The 18,113-nt window shown below is 39.1% G+C and overlaps 1 protein-coding gene across 2 annotated transcripts in view; it reads right to left on the bottom strand.

Moving 5' to 3' along the window:
- Positions 1-17,686, bottom strand: part of LOC122816774 (cytochrome P450 2K1-like) — a 622,507-nt gene extending 604,821 nt beyond the window's left edge. For both annotated transcript variants that reach the window (XM_044089791.1, XM_044089792.1), the window contains exon 1: positions 17,417-17,686. In XM_044089791.1, coding sequence (XP_043945726.1) covers positions 17,417-17,581 — 165 coding nt within the window. In that variant the 5' untranslated portion in view covers positions 17,582-17,686. The remainder of the gene's footprint in view (positions 1-17,416) is intronic.
- Between the last annotated feature and the right edge of the window lie 427 nt (positions 17,687-18,113).

The raw sequence follows: 18,113 nt of genomic DNA, 5'->3' as shown, positions 1-18,113 counted from the left end.
GTTTTTGCAATTGTTTATTTTAAGGAAGGAGACTATTATTTCAGCTGAAAAGAATTGTGGGAAAGGCTTTGTGTATGATACAATGGAGAAAGTGTTAAGATATATCAAACAGACTCCTCCACCTTTTTTACAGGGTCAGTCAGATTTTAGACAGGCAAAGCCTGGGGGTAGGAATTCTGAATCTTTAATATAGGACTTCAACCATGTCTCAGTGACAGCTATGATGTCAGCTTTGTTGTGAATTATCCTGGAATGGAATTCTAGTATTTTGTTCCTGACATTTTGGAGGATAATGGTTGCAATGTTTAATGATTTATAGGAGTTGGCGGTAGGAGGGGTTGTGTTTGGGTCTGGGGTGGGCGGTATGCCTCCACACTTGGATAGCTTAGAGTTTGTGGGTGGGAAAGAATTTAGTTCCTGTCTTCTTGGTTTTAGTGGATAATGTTGAACTAATGTTGTGTTGTTCTTGGTGTAGTCATGGGAGGGACTGGGAAGAAATTTTAATTTAGAGCATAGCATTAAGTATGTGGCATATAGGGTAGAGGATATGTTACAGAAGCTGATAAGTGATTGAGTTCTATGGGAAATAGTGGATGTAGGCTGGTAGATGATATAGGTCTTCTGGTGTGAGGTTAGTTGTAGTAGGAGAAAGAAGGCTAGAGATAGGAAAAGAAGTAAAATGATGTTAGTGGCATAGTGTAGGAGTGGGAGTTGGAGGTAGTATGGTGGTATAGGTAGACATTTAAAGTTGTGGAAGTTCAAGACAGGCTTAAGCAGAATTTAAAGTTTTGAAAGTTAGAGGGAGTGGTAGTTTAGGATGAAGTAGTCAATTATTATGTACATGGTAAATGTAAATTAGTGATGTGTTGTAGGTATGAGTGGGTATGATTTATGTGTGTTTGGCTGGTGGAAGTAAGGCAATGGGTGGAGCTGCGTTAAGAATAAATGTAAGTGAAAGAGGTGGGGGTGGGAATGGGGGTAGGGTATGGGAGTCATATTTAAAGAGAGCAACTTACAATTCTGGGCCTTGGGCATCAAGCCAAACTGCTCACCCAAAGATTAAAGCAAAAGAGAATAAGTCAACAGGTTTTGGTTATCCATTCTGGGATGAAATTAATTACAGTTCAGCAGTCAATAGCAAACAGCTTTGCAGAATATTACAGGCACTTGTATTCAAACTCCCAAACATCCCATTTGATAGAGATTAAGTTAATATATAAGTGATTCTCATCAACCCCACTAAAAAAGCTTTTCCTGAATGACAAAGCTAAGTTTGGTAAACCAATCAGTTGGGCAGAGCTTAATGTAGCTGTGAAGTATATGACCTCAGGCAAGGCCCCTGGGCCAGGTAACCTAATGGCAGTGGTTTACACACTCTTAGTGGATCTGTTAACACTGCACTATTACAAGTGTTTAATGATATGCTATATACAGGGTTGCTTCCATATTCCATGTGAGACACCAGGATTTTTTTATTCCCAAACCAGGGAATGACCCAATGATATTAGCAAATTGCAAGCATATCTCTCTCTCTTAAACATACATATTAAGATTTGTGCATCTTAGACGCTTTTAAAATGTCTGATTTCTAGCCTACTAAGCTCTCTCCAAGCTGGGTTTATATAAGGCAGATCCTGTACTGTTCACCTCAGAGCACTGGTTATAATGTTACACGAGCAGAATCTAAAGAGCACTCTGACCTATGCTGCATTAATCAACTTCAAAAAGGCATTCAACGCAGTGTTTTGATTCTTTATTTGGAAAGTGTTAGTAGAGATGAACTTCCCGAGAGTTTATAACAGTTGTTAAAGCCATGTATGACTCATTGAGAGCTGCAGTCTTAATATGCCATATCTCATCTCAACCCTTTCCCTTGCAAAAATGAATCAGGCAGGGATGTCCCTTTCACCTTCTCCATTCTTAATCACTATGGAGCCGCATGCAGCTATGATTCTAAGCCTTAATAATTACCCTGCTGAATACCTGCTGAATCCTACACAAATGCACTCTATAAGCACTTACACGAGTGCATGGACTGTGCTATCCCTAACAGAACCAAGACGCTATCCTCCAAAAATGAAAGCCAATTTGATAGTCCCCTGCCATACACAAACTGTACAACAGAAGGAAGAAACTGTTGCAAAAGACTGTAAAATCCCATGAGTGGAGGAGCTCCCTGGACAGCCTCAGTAAGAAGCTGATATCCCTTATAAGATCTTCCAAAACTATCTACAAAAACAAAATCTCCACTAATTCTAAGGACAACCACAAAGCATTCTACAGCTATGTCAAGAATCTCGATGGCAAAACCCAGATCTGCTCTGAGTTACAGCACAACGGTACGGAAATTACAGAACCAACTGATATTGCCAACATCCTGGCAGATACGTTCAGTGCTAACTTTACCTCCCTCACCTCCAAAAGGGCCCATATCTATACAGGAAGAATGCAGAGTCCCTGTAATCACAACTGCACAGGTAAAAGCTGCACTCTCTAAAGCCAAAAACACGGCATCCATGGTTGCATTTTACATGAACTTCAGAAAGAACTGGCTCACCACCTAAGCACCATGTTCAATAGTAGCCTTGCATCAGTCTTTGTGCCCACTGAATGGTGCACAGCAATAGTTATCCCAGTCCACAAAGGGGGAGCCACCACTTATCCCAGGAACTATCACCATATTAGCCTGATGAGCCTGGTCTGCAAGGCCATGGAACGTATCATCATGGAACTCATAAACAAAGACATTGGTAACCTCCAAACTCTGGATCCCACCCAGTTCAGGTTTGTGAAAGGCAGATCATGCCTCCTGAACCTGATTGACTTCTTTGAAGCAGTCACCAAAGCTGTAGATGAGGGTAAGGTGGTTCACACAGCCTATCTTGACCTCCCCAAGGCTTTCGACACCATCCCTCATTTTGGAATTATAGCTAAACTCACTAAACTAGGTATAAATCCCTACATCACAAGATGTGTTGCCAACTGGCTCACTGACAGAACCCACACTGTAAAAGTTGCAGACTCCAAATCTGACCTCAAACCAGTGACAGTGTTCAGTCCTGGGACCTCTCCTGTTTGGTATCTACTTCTATGAAGTACAAGCTAACACAGAAGGCCTCTGGCTAATGAATTCCACAGATGAATGCAAACTAGGAGCCATAGTCAAGTCCCCAAATGATGTGGACATTGTACAAAAGGGCTTCGCTGAGACAGATGCCTGGTGTCAGAGCCATGGCCTCAAGCTCAATGCAAAAAAGTGCTGTGTCATCCCCTTTGGTAAAAACTCTGTACCCATGAACTACCACATAGGCAGCAATCTACTTAACACTGAATGTGTGATAAGAGACCTTGGGACCCAGGTGGACAGTAGTCTCTCCTTTGACAGTCACATTACCACAGTAGTCAGGAAGTCCTTCTACATGGCACACCTCTTCTTAAAAGGGTTCTCATCCAGGAAAAAAAGAGGTCATTGTTCTCCTCTACTCGACACTCATTAGACCCATTATAGAGTACAACGCCCCTTTTGGAATGTACCTCACAAGATATCTGCAGCAGATGGAAAGGCCACAGAAGTACCTCACAAAGAGGATTACTGGCCTCAAACAAATGCCCTACACTGACTGTCTCAAAATCTCCAGCTTTACTCCATAGCATATCACCTACTCCAAGGTGATCTCTGCCTAACATATAAAGCTGTGTCAAACCCAGAGTTGTTGGACATGCTACACCTAAAGAAATCCCAATCCCTCCAAGCTACACACTCTAGGGACCTAAACTTTGTCACCACAATAAACAGGACATGCTGGAGGGATAGATTCCTGTCCCAGAGACTTCCCATACTCTGGAACAGGCTACCCATCTATGTCAAGCAAAGTTATTCATTAGCACTCTTCAAGAAAAATCTTGATGAGTGGATGGGAAATAGGAAATACACCCTGGGGATCACTTCTGTGTCTCTGCTCGACAGTGGCACAAGAAAATAACTTTCTTGGGTGGTGTAAGCCAGAGAACCTTGTTGGCTAGGCTTATGTAGGCCCTTAGGGCAATAGCCTAGTACCTACCTATGAACCTATGAACCATGGTTGGACAACTTTAGAAGAGGAAACTTACATAATTATATTTGCAGATGATTGTCTCCTTCTAACCAAAACACTGCAGGAAGATATCACAACAGTTGCCAGGGAACTGGAAGTTTTTGTTGTCATGTCAGGACTTCAGGTCAATGCCTCCAAGATGGAAACTTTCTCTGTGATATCAGCAGCAAGGGCAGATGCTGGCATTAAGAGATCCCCATTATCTAAATGGTGCCTTTCGCCCCCTTCAATATCTAGATATTCTTCTAACATACCCCATCCACAAGATGACCAACTACAATTGGTGGCTATTATGGGAGGAAGTTTTTAAAGCCATTCATAGCTGTAAAATATTATAGTTCCCATTAATAGATCATATAAATGCCCTTAAAATGATCTTTTGTCCTAAAATATAGTAAATAACTTGCCACATACCAATACTCCAACGTAAGCCCTGGCTCATTAAAATTACTAAACTGATATCCATCTTTATCTGGGATGATAAAAGGAAGAGAGTTAAGGACCACATTTTCTTCACCAGGCCAATGGAAGGAAGGCTTGGCCTCCCTGACATAAATAAATATGGTATGGCTCATTCATACTACCTGGTCTTGTCATCAAACACTTTGAAGCCCCCGTTATGGGCAAAGTTGGAAGTTAAACTGTGTTTGATCTTCAGAATAAACTCCCTACACATCTGAAGAAATAGCACACCTTGTTGGTGACCTGGCAAGCCCTTTTCCAGCTCTGCAAAAACTATGATGTTAAACTCTTTGGAATTTTGGATGCCCCAGTTTGGAATCATCTGCAGCTAATGACACGGGGCATCAGCTTTGGTGGCCAGAATGAAATAATAAGGGTATTTGTTATGTACACCATTTGATACAAATAGTAGACTATTCCCCAGCACTTGCCAATTTTGATTACCTTAATGGGCAGTAGAATTTAGAGTCTAGAGACATATGAAAATATTTTCAAAACAGACCTGCCATTTTTCCTCACCTAATACTGAAGTTATCAAGAGTGCAACTGCAATATAACACAGCTCCTACTGAGAGACATAGTCAGGTTCAACAAATCAGACTCTCAGACAGCCAATATTTATTACCAACCTATTTTACCAGAGACGACCTGAGCCCAACTCTCCCTCAGGGACAATTTATCTAGCTTAGGCCAAACACCTATCCTGCACTAATGTTAAACCAACAGAAATGGTTATTCAAGTTAAGATTCTACCCCTCCTTACATGAACCGGACATGGAAAAGCTGGAAGAGGTCAGGTGGGGAACACAAAGTCACGTGTGAGGGTTGTGGCTTTGTAAACCCAGATACATTACACAGATTTAGCCTATGTCCAAGAACATCCACAGCATGAAATAGTCTGATAGGTCTTTGCTACAAGGTCTGCAGGTATCCACTCGCCCCAGTGGAAGAGTGGCTTTGTTTTCCCTCAAACAACCTATTGAAATTGCCTCCAGTGCTGAGATTCTGGTTGGGATATGATGATCTTTATTTCTAGGTTTTATATACCCTCCTTGTGGAAATTTCCTCAATGCATTTAATTAGCTGGATGGAGATCCTATTCACTTAGATTTGCTCATGGGCTGTCTGCACACAATTTACTGGTCTGCTCAGTTAAGGCTCCCCAAAAAGTGTTGAAATAATTAAGTAATGTGACATACCATTGATCTAAGTTTCTCTTTTTTGCCTCCTCCACCCTTTATCTCATTTTTTTAATACATTGCTTCTGAAAACAAAAATGACCATCAGCACAGGGAGGTAGAACAACCATTGGGCTTCAGTATGACATACCTCCACAGTTGGCTGTGGTGGCATCACCACAGGCAGAACAGACACCCAGCACATCTTCTGCCTTACCAGCTGTTCCACCTGCATGAGGTAACTATGCCCCGGCTGCTGATGCAGAAGTGCCTTCTAGGAGCAGTAGTAGTGGAGGTGGCAATTTTGTCACCCAACAGGAACTGACAGGGCTGGTGGAGGGCATTATGCAGAAGGTCCTAAACGCTTGGATCAGCATGGTTGAAAAGGTCCTCTTATGGATTGCAAAAATTATGCCACTTCTGGCACTGACACAGGCAGCTGACACAGAAGACAGAGATGACAGTTTCAAGGGTGAGGACTAGATTCTCACTATTCTCAATCTGCATGTGCATGCAACACTGAGGTCATTTACCTATCCCCAACCATGGTGTCCACCAACCTTTTTCTGTCCAGCACCATCCCTGTCTGCCTTGCATGTCCTGTATGTCTATGCCTCCTACCTAACCTTTCCTACCTACCTAACCTTCTAATTCCTAAACAGCTTCCCCAAAATTTCTCTCTCTCAAAAAAAAAAAAATATATATATATATATATATATATATATATATATATATATATATATATATATATATATATATATATATATATATAAGGGCACCTTTCCCAGAAAAAAAGTATGGCCTCACCTCTACATAGCTCTCCATATCACCTGTATGTCATCTTGACACACTTTATTTGGTCCAGTTGGCTATACAATATTATTCTGTTGTTGTCACCCATCCCTGGTGTGGTGACTTTCCAAAGTCAGGAAATTCTTTGCACGAGTCTACATTTCTGTTGTGAAGAAGTGAATAGCTATGGTGCTGTTCCACCACCCTCCTGCAAATTCCTGTCTTGTTTCCTCTGTCTCCTACCTTCTGCTTGCCTCCCTCATTTTCACCACTGTCCTATCAACCTCTTTTTCACATGTTTAATCTGGTCAAAAAACAAAATCACACACAACATACATGGCCAGAAATGGCCCATTGAAAAGTCTTCATTTTTTTGTCATCAGCATTTGTGTGGAGGATGCCATCATGCACCACTGCTGATTGACATTACATGCCATTTAACTTCCTATGGAAAAAGATGACAATTTTAATTTTGGATGCAGTAGTTAGTTACTTTTGTGGAAATGTGCTTAAATCTGCTGCACTAAAGGAATGCAGAATAATGTGAAACAGTTACTGTAAGAGTTCCTAGGCTGCAGGATATAATGACCTAAAAGTTCCAATGTCGTATGTTGAGATAATTCCCCTCTCTATAGACTGTTTTCGCATAGTGTCATGGGTTCAATTACACTTATCGATCAAATTATTATTTCATGACATTTCATATTCCTATTGTATGGTTAACTGCAAACATCTGTATTTGTCTCTCTTTCCAACATTTTTTCATATCATTTGAATAATGCAGCAAGACATCATTTGCAAAAACACTTTAGCCTCAACAGGGAGTAAGCCACTCTTACCCTGCTTATGTCTTAATGTTGGTTGTACTCCCTTACCCCTTCATGTTCCCTATAACAAGTATTTTATTGTATAGAGCATGACAGATTAGTAGTGAAAATAAGTGAGAGTAACACACCATGCATATGGTCCTACATGTCCCACAAAAATATTGCTTTTCTTCTCTCTCTCCATCTATCCGTCTGTCTCTATCTCTCTCTCTCTCTCTATTCACCCCTTCTGCTTCAGTATGTCATCGCTGCCCTTCAATTGTGTGATTTAAAGTGTGCAAAGTAGGAGCTACTTTGTGGTATGATGAGATAATGCTTAGATCTATAGACAAACTTTTGCATAATTTCAAGGCTTATAATCCAGTCATTAGCTAAGTGTTAGTGACTGGTTTAATGCACTATTTTACATGTAGCTGTTACCTACATATTGTTATGAGCAACCATGATCATACTTTTGTCATGAGCTGCTTGGTCCCTGGCACTTTCTGCCCCCTCTATGTATCTTCTCCCTTCTGTGTCTGCAGTCTGTTTCCTCTGCATCATCATCATCATCATCGTCATCATCATCAACCCCCTTTTTTCCATTTTTTCTACATGGGGTTAGGGTATTGTGTTAAATGGCACCACAATTCAGTGCCACACTCCTGCCTTCTTCAACACTCATGCCTGAATGTTGCAGATCTTCTTTCACACAATCCATCCTCCTCTTTGCTGGATGTCCTCATTTCCTCTTATCTCCTTCCTGTCTGTTCCAAATCTTCCTCACCAGATTGTCTTCTGCTTTTCTACACATGTACCCAAACCACCGTAGTCTGTTCTTGCTGACCTTTTCTGCAATTGGGGCTACTTTGGCTTCTGCTCTTATGTACTCATTTCTTCATCTGTCCCACAGTGTGCATCCTACCATCTTTCTCAGTCACTTCATTTCCATCACCTTTAGCTTCTTCAACTGTTCTGCCTTTACTGTCCAGGCTTCTGTACCATACAGTAGTACTGGTCACACCACTGTCTTGTACACCATACTTTTCAGCTTCTTTGGCATTCTTCTGTTATAGACTACACCTGATACACTATGCCAGTTGGCTGTAGGCCCTCTGATTCTAGCTTAGACCTCTTCATTCAGACTTCCCTTCTCCTCAACCACCCCTCCCTGTTTCCTCTGCATTTATGCAATGTCTGGCACTGAGCAGCAACTACAACTGTTTCTAAATGGAAATACACAACTTATATGACAACATCTTGTAAATTTTTGACTTTGGCCACATTACTCTGGTATTCTTCATGCTGCTGTGCTTAGCTATATATAGTTTATCTACATCTGAACAACCTGAAAGTTGAATGTACAGCATGTAGTTGTCATGAAGGTAATGAAGAGTAATACATATATTCTCCTTTTCTGCAATCCATTGTCACATGGGAACTTTGTGAAGTAGAGCTTCTGATTTGATGCATTTAGATAGTACTCATGTCCAAAGATTTTTATCAGAATACTCCCAAGGTTTGAACTGAGATGCATGCCAAATTTTTAAATGTAATGTATGACTTCTGTGGGTATACGTGTTGGCTACGCATTTTCTTAAGGCACCAGTATCCTGCTGTGGGTCGACTTCATATGATCGACAGTTCATATGATCGACAACCAAAACACTGACACCAAAACACTGAAAGCTCAAAACACTGAAAGCTCATATGATCGACAGCTCATATGGTCGACACATGAAACCAAAGCATTATGCCCTTTCTCCACTGTGGCGTGACCCTGAAGTAGGAATAAATAGTTAGGGGGTGGTGGGGGCACAGCCCCTCACATTGGAGGGTGTGGAGGGCATAGTTCCCCCCACATTATTTACATGAATATAGTCAACTCAGTTAAAAGTATCCATATGTATGTTTAAAATTTATGACATATCTGGGGGGCTTTGCCCCCCACACCCCCCATACACCCCTAACTATGTATTCCGACTCCAGGGTTGCACTACACTGGGGAAAGGGCATAATGCTTTGGTCTCATGTGTTAACCATATGAGCTGTCGATCATATGAGCTTTCAGTGTTTTGTGTCAGTCAAATGGTTGTCGATCATATGAGCGTTCAGTCATATGAAGTAGACCCTCTGCTGCTTGATTAGTGTGCTTGTTTCATATTGTGAAGCTTGTCTTGCACAGATCTTGCATGAATAATTATGATGATTAAGCAAACAGTAACAAAACAATTATGTGCAGAAATGAAACAAGAACTAATCTGTTAGCATGTCTATATCTGTATTCCTGTCACCAGCTGCCCACCTCTTTCCACCCCTTCTCTGTAATGCAATAAACCTCATTGATTACAAACTGTTTCCATAAGCCATGTTTCCACCAGCAATAACATGCTTGGTCCCTCATGTTTACCATAATACACCTGTAGCATACATATAAGGCTTGAAGAACTTTAACTGTCATGACACGTGTAAACCATGATACCTGAAACATGACCATAACACATATCTGCTCTATATTCCATTAGATTCAGACCAGGAAGCATGCATATACTGCTTATTTGCATAAAAGTGGCAAATAGCACCATAGACCACTGCTAATTCCCATTCTAAATTCAACACCTCAGGATATGATTACACATCATCTTATTGCACTAATGCTTTGCCATCAGCAGTGCAAATGAACTTGGCAGTGATTTGCTTCAGGCAGAGAGTAAAAAACAAATTTTAAATAAATCATTATTTTTTAAGTTGCTCAGCATCTTAATTATCTGCATTGAATTTTGACAGTTTATCTAGATTTCAGAGTGATGCTGACTCAAGTATGCCTGCACTCCAATGGTTTCACATGCAACTGTGAAACAATGTTGGATAACCTATTCACACATAAACCATCACAGTTATTCTGCAGTGAACCATCATATTTAGGAAGTGCCTATATTGTCAAAGCATGTTGTACAAGCATGAGACAAGACAAGTGACAGTGTCACTATACATTTTTACTATTTCCATGCAATCATCCCAGAATGAAGTGGCAGGAATGCTTGATTGATAAGCAATTGGTTTACATCTGTGATTGTCACAGGCATCCCGTACTGTGAAGCAGGTACTTGCTCCTCACAGTATCGCAATGTACTTGAAGGATAGTATATAAATCTTAGCAGAGAAGCATGTCATTACATGGGACAATCACAGTGCTGTTAAACTGGCCTCTTCACACATATGTATTTCTCTCAAAACCTGAGATGCACAGTATCAGCTGTTGAACAGTGAAGTTTTACTAATTTCAAATGCTTTTTCACATCATTAAATTCAGTTTTCTCCTGTGGTACTTATGAGTAATATTGTGTTCTCTAGATTGTGTATCTAGATGGGCCAACTTCTAAATTTCAGTTTCAAAACTTTGAATGTCTTATGGTCGAGAACATAAGATCGAAGTTTTGAAACTTCAAACTGTTTAAATGGAGATCACAGTACAACACAGAATGGTATACTTACCATTTTCCTCTCTGCAGTGCAATCTCAGAGTTGGTATATTTAATTAGCAGGGGTGCAGGGGTTGCAGGGGGGCTTGCCCCCTGCAAAAACGTATAACATATTTCTTTGTTTTTATTTTTTTATTTACATTTTGAAGTTTGAAAACTTAAATCCAATGGTCTTGGCCATAAGAAATTCAAAGTTTTGAAACTTCAAACTTTAGAAATAGAGCAATCTAGATAGATAGGAGGTTCAATTTTCCCCACTGGGAACTTGTGTGGTGCTGCAATTTCAAGTACATATAGCTTCCTGAACAGACAAGCTGGATCAACTTCCAGTCAAGGAAAATATAACAAGGGTGAGTATTCCACCATCCCCTTATCACAATTGTACCATGAGCATCTTTCTGCAACACAATGATAAGGTAATACTATCAAAAGTGCATTCTCTCCCTAAAAGAGACATAGTTCTCGTGTGATGCTTGCAGCTAATACTTGGAAATAAAGCTTGAATAACAGATATACTGCATCCACTTCCACTCAGGAGAAAACTTTGTTTGGACACAACTCCCTCTGCAGTGTATCCCACTTTTAACACAAACTTCTTATCAGCAACACAGTGATGAGGTCATCCTGTCAAAGTGCAATCTCTCCTCTTAAAAGGCAACCATCTCCTGTGATGCTTGCAGCTAATACTCTGTTCTCTATGTTGCATAACTTGATAGGTAAGAGGTTCAAATCTCACAGTGGGGAACTGGTGTGCGTGTGTGTGTGTAGCTTCAATGCCAGTTGCATGTAGCTTCCTGAAAGTCTGTGCTGCATCAGCTTCCAGTCACCAGAAGATTTTAATATGGGATAGGATGCCCCCATCCCCTTTGACCACAAGCATCTTTTCTCCATTTCACTGATGAGGTCAGCATGTCAAAATTGTACACAATTCCCTTAAAACATTTTAATATGGGATAGGATGCCTCATCCCCTTTTACCATGAACATCTTTTCTCAATTCCACTGATGAGGTTAGCATGTCAAAATTGCACATTATTCCCTTACAACTCACACTTCATCTGTGGTACCTACCGCTAATACTGTGCTGTATGGATTATTTAAATAGATAGGGGGTTCAAATTAAACACTGGAAAACTAAAGTCAGTGTATGTACTGTTACTTACAATTGTATCTGTGACAACATCCCTTATATAAAATTCCACTTAAGGGATGCATTTTCCCTGGCAGAGGATTACCTTATACATTTGTATTGCCCCCAGGCAATAAACAGTTTCAGAAACACAATGCTTACATCATGCAATCAAAACAGAACCATATCAGAGTGGTAATATGAGTTACCTGTTGCACTTTCGGTTGATAGTGTACTCTCTACACTGTATAAGTATAGAGGGAAGAAGTTGGAATCCAGCAATGATTAAGTGTTTTCCAGGGGTTTCTGTTGTGTTATGCTGCAAAACTTTCTAATGCATGCAGTGTGTGTAGCTGTGAAGTGTTACTGTGCACTTCAACCACATTCACAAATTTTTAGAAGAACATTGACATATAAAAGAATGGAGATGTCATCCATTCAAATGTGCACTGTCACAACTGTAAAAGAACATCTGATGTGGCACATATAATTTAAGCAGGGTTTTGTACCTTCTGATCTAAGTTAGTCTGTTCAAATCCAGCCATTACTCCTTAGACTCATTTGTATCACTATTCCTGTGAATGCGTGGGTATGCAACAATGTTATCAGCCAGATATCTGCGCTGTACATGCATGGATGGGGATTCTTATTACAATGAATTCTACTCCTTTTTTATGCAGTAATGCTTTTTTTGATAATGATGATGCCTTGCAATGACATCAAAAATACTAGATCTAATAGTAGTTCCAAGTCTTCTTTTCCTCCTTTGTACTTAAAAGCAAACTCAGCTACTGTTAAACCAGCTAAAAGTAGCTTACAAAACTGCATTTTTCTTTGAACTGAGGCAAGACATGCTATAAGCACCAACATTCTGCTACCCAGACATGAATATATATTATAAATTGTTCCTTACTTTCATCACAAAACTGAACTATATTGCAAAGGACTGAGAATAAAATCCTAAGATTTATTCATCACCCCCCCCCCAGCATGCAACACCGTTTACTGCAATGGAAAACAAAGGCTTCATTCTCACTAAATACACTTACTTTTAAACTGTTTTATGACAATTACTGTCCACCAATTAAAAATAAACTTAAGTAAGAGACATCATCTACTCTTATGAGACCCTTTGAGAATGACACTGTAAAGACCCCCATTCAAACTTGGACTTACTAAAAAATCTTTTTTCTAAACCTGTCTTAGCTGTCTGAAATTCTCAGCCAAATACTAGTCCTGTTACTAACAATTTGCAGATTTTCATATAACTTCTGAAAAAAAGCATCTCTTTAAATCAAACAATTGTTATTGTTTCTCAAGCCTGGGTGAGTACAGACGCCAAAAAGTATGTTTTTTTTTAAAATGTAATGTTTAACACTGCAAGTGCATAACACATAACTATTCACTTATGTGTAAAGACCCCCATTCAAACTTGGACTTACTAAAAAATCTTTTTCTAAACCTGTCTTAGCTGTCTGAAATTCTCAGCCAAATACTAGTCCTGTTACTAACAATTTGCAGATTTTCATATAACTTCTGAAAAAAAGCATCTCTTTAAATCAAACAATTGTTATTGTTTCTCAAGCCTGGGTGAGTACAGACACCAAAAAGTATGTTTTTTTAAAAATGTAATGTTTAACACTGCAAGTGCATAACACATAACTATTCACTGAAAATTACAGTAGCATAAATCTAATATAACTTTTATGCATTACATTAGTAACTTTTCATGCATTTCCTTTGCTCATTTATTATGTTGCTGTAATATATTAGCACTAACTAACTAACTAATTATGTCTCTTTTTTGGTTCTAATTTTGTTAATCAATTAGAAGCAGCACTAACATTGATTACACAATTCCTAGTTTCATGCATTAAGATTTATAGCTTCATTTTGCAACTTTTATTCCATGATTTATCATTGAAGTTAACAGCTCTGTAAATATGTTATCTGACAGGTCTCGCTGTTCAACGTGGTAACAATAATTCAGTTTTTGTCTTTGTTGCACTTCATTAAGTGTTTTTTTTTATAGTGTTTTGCATTTTTTGTTACAGATGCCCTTGTGGCCAGGGCTAAATCTAAAAAGTGTTCTTGGATCAATGTACCAATTCATTTATCAAATAGTAAATAAATAGATGCTGCAAAAAAAGAAAGAGGAGACACTTGCTGAAAGAGACTATAGCACAATTATACTGAACTGCTTTGAAGGTGCTGACTGTGACTTGTTGCTAGTCTTAAGCAAAGAAATTGAGAAGAACCTGCATCTGCTGTCTTCTTTTATGCAATAAATAACACTGCTTTTTAAGGTTATTGCCCTTACAGACTAACTATTCCAACATATATATAGATAGATATAGATATAGGTATAGATATACACATAGATATAGACATAGATAGCTATATGGTTGCAGTCTGTATGAGTAAATGATCTTTTTCCTTGTTTTTCAGCCTTTCTGTTGTTCTGCATCTTAGATCACATTACAGAAATGTCTCGGAATTTGCCCTTACTCCTCTGTTGCAAGACGTTGGTGTAATAGCAGTCATCAACTTGATGAGCCAAACGTCTTCCAAGAAGTAGATGCCAAATAAAAACAGGTCCAGCATGGATCCTAGAGGTATTCTGGTGGTGACCAGTATCTTGGTGGAGGTGATCTCACCAATCCTGACCTCTTGGGTCCTATCTGTGAACCAGCCAACAAAGCAGCGAGTTGTGTATGGATTTATACCTAGTTCAGAGAGTTTGTTAACAATGTCTGAGTGGGGTATTGTATCAAATATCTTGACCAGGTCCAAATATGTGGTATGCACTGTTATACCCTCATTCATTGCCTTGGTGACCTTCTGTAAGAAATCAGGCCAGGTTAATTAGGCACATCCTTACCTTATCAAAGCCAATCTGGGATTGGCCCAGAATCAGCAGATTGTCAATGTCCTTGTTGCTCATTTCCATGATAATCCATTCCATGTTTTTATTGTTAGACTTGTTAAACTGATGATTCTGTAGTTTTCAGGGTTAATTGATGGCCCACTCTTCTGAAGAGGGATGACCATTGCTGTCCATTCACTTGGTACATAACCTGTTTTGAGGCTGTAGTTGAAGAGTTCCTCAAGTGATCTTGATAGGTCATGTTTTATACTATTCAGAAGGCAATCAGAGATATTATAGGGGCCCAATGGGTCAGTGTTTTTGGCTTTAGTGAGCACTACTAGAACCTGATCCCTGCTAATAGTGTGGGGAATATGCTAGAAGAGATTTCACAAGTGGTAGCCAGAAGGGAGTGAGGGGTGAAGTTAGAGTTGAATTTTTCAGCCAGTAGATTTGCTGTGTTTCCCTGATCAGTGAAGCTGTTGCTATTAACCATCAGTTCAGTACACTGTTGTGTGTTATATTTAAGGTTCCAGACAGAGCTGCAGAAGGCCTTGTGATTGTCATTAGCCTAAGAAGCTATTCTCATAGCTGGCCTTAATAGACTTAATTAGACTTCTTAGTTTCTTGTTTAGTTGAATCAGAAAGCTCTTTTCTTTATGGGATTTGTCTTTCAGATTTTGGCCATAACTCTTTTTTTTTTTGCTATATACTCTCTTGAGGTGAGAATTCGACTAGTGGGTTTCATTTTTGATTTACTTCTGGTAGATATGGCAGCCTCTTTGTAGCCATTTGCATGTTTGTACAGGGTTTTTTTTGAATAATTTTGCATAGGTGGCTGTGGTCTGAGGGTTTGGGGGAGCCTTGAATTTTGGCAGACTATCACTTAGTATGATGCAGTTTGTCTTAGAATAGTTCCTAACTGTTACAGGTTCTGTTGGATTTCCTGAGTTGATTTTTATTTCGAAGGAATCAGCTTTGTGATCTGACCTCACTAGTGAGGACATGACATGAGGGGGAGCAATGCTCTTTCATGCTGGTGAGTACAGTATATTTGATCCTCTAGTTGGAGCACTTACTATCTGGTCTAGGGTATTCGTGTTAATAATGTCCAGGAAGTATTGTAGCTGTGAGTTTGAGACAGTGTACATTTCCCATTCTATGAAAGGGTATTTAAAGTCATCCATGAATAGGGGTGATTTCAGATATAAAAGAAATGGGGAAATACAAAAACATTAAGTGGATACAAACAAAAGCAGAGTGCCCCAAAATTCAAAGGTTTGAAAGAGACACTGCCTTTGGCAGACACAGATAAGCAAGGAATAAATATCAGGGTGACAGAAAAAATCACCTTATTCTTGTAGTGTCACACCACACACACACACACACACACACACACGCACACACACACACACACACACACACACACACACACACACACACACACACACACACACACACACACACACACACACACACACACACACACACACACACACACACACACACACACACACACACACACATTCTCATGCAAACACAAGTGTGTGCATGCATACACATGCACACACAAAAAGGCACATGCACTCTTGTAATATCCTTGCCAGCTGCATATTCTCTGTCAATTTTTCCGGCCATAATGTTATGAATCCAGGCTCAGAGACAGACCAGAAGTTTGTATTTGCCTTCCTCCTTATTATTAACCATGAGGGAATGGGGGGGGGGTTACATTACAAAATGGATTTTTTGGGGGATACACAACAATTTCTTGACATTTAACACTCACAACCTACAATTGCAGCATTGCTAGGTACCCAGCAAAGTAAAAAGAATTCTATGCAACAGGAAACTGTAACTTTCCCAACATCATACTTCATGATAAGGGTATGTACTTCTGAGCACAGATTGCATGCAGTTCATTCTGTACATAGATCATTTTAAATTGTTAGTGATTCTAGCTGTAGACAGTCTTTGCAATGTTTGTAATCACCTTTGTTTGTACTTACCTCAAATCTACGAGCAAATACTTCAGGAGCAAATACTTCAGAGCTTCAAGAAAACATTTCTGCAGTTGGATTACTCAGTATGTTTATCAGTGAAATGAAAAAAAAATCACACATGCAACAGATAAATTCTGAAGTCAGAAACTATTGCACTTATGTTCTGCTATATATATATATATATATATATATATATATATATATATATATATATATATATATATAAATACTAAATGTGTTTGTTTAAAAGGAATTTGAATTTGTTTAGCAGGATAGAGCACTGATCAGTTATGACCAATTTCAGTGTCAGCCTGGGGTCACAAACCTGCCAGACATACAAAACAGACCAGAGTACAATAAGATGAATAACATGAATGACACTAAAGCTGGTAGAGCAATGCTTTAGGTACACAGCAAATCCAATGCATTATAATTTAAATATGAACAAAAGGTCAAAAACATTTTACAAATAAGAGTAAAACAAGTAAGAGATTTGAAGTAAGATACATGTGTCTATGCATATCTGTGTGTAGCCAAAGGCTGCATTAATTGTACATTTTGTAAAAGTTGTGCAGGTTTTAGTATGGCACTGTCTTAAAACCACTTACTTGGATTAAAGTTGCATAAGGTTTACGAAAATCCAAAAGATGAAGGTTTCCTATGACAGGAAGAGGAACTGGTCCTGGAGGAAACTTGAATGACTTTGTAATTTGTAATTTTGAATAAAAATAATAAAACAAAATGAAAAGGAATATAAAAATAAGGAGCACCATGATGCTAGATGTATAACCCACGCGTTTTAATATAAGTTAAGTGACTGTTCTGCAACGAGCAAGTAACTGTCTGACTGGTCATGGAATGCGTTGCAGCTCAAAGGACTTTAACCTTGGCATTGCCATAACTGTTCCCATTTCCCAGAATGCTTCCAGAGTTTGTTAATGATTAGATAAGGATGTGAGTCTGTATTTTCTGCTGAACCAAAATTGTAAGGTTTACTGCTTTGGTATATATGTTTACCATTCTCACATAACTGCCCTAATTACATATTTGATTTGTACTTCATTAATTCCTCCCTGATATGGACAGCTTTTAGACTATTTGCATCATTGTTACAGCAATACATTTTGGAGCAGTGCAAAGTAAAAAGGGAGAATATGTTTTGTATTTTAAAATAACTGTAAGAAATCACTGCCTGATTCACACAGAAATCCTCAACACATATTATTTTTACCTGGCATAAAAGTTCTCGTAGTTTGCAAATAGATGTGTTATAAGATATGCATACTACAAATCCTTTATAAAAAA

The sequence above is a fragment of the Protopterus annectens genome, chromosome 12.part0, assembly GCF_019279795.1.
Source record: "Protopterus annectens isolate FY-2018-M chromosome 12.part0, PAN1.0, whole genome shotgun sequence".
Lineage (NCBI taxonomy): Eukaryota > Metazoa > Chordata > Ceratodontiformes > Protopteridae > Protopterus > Protopterus annectens.
The sequence above is the reverse complement of the archived record's forward strand: the minus strand, read 5'-3'. Positions and strand labels throughout refer to the sequence as shown.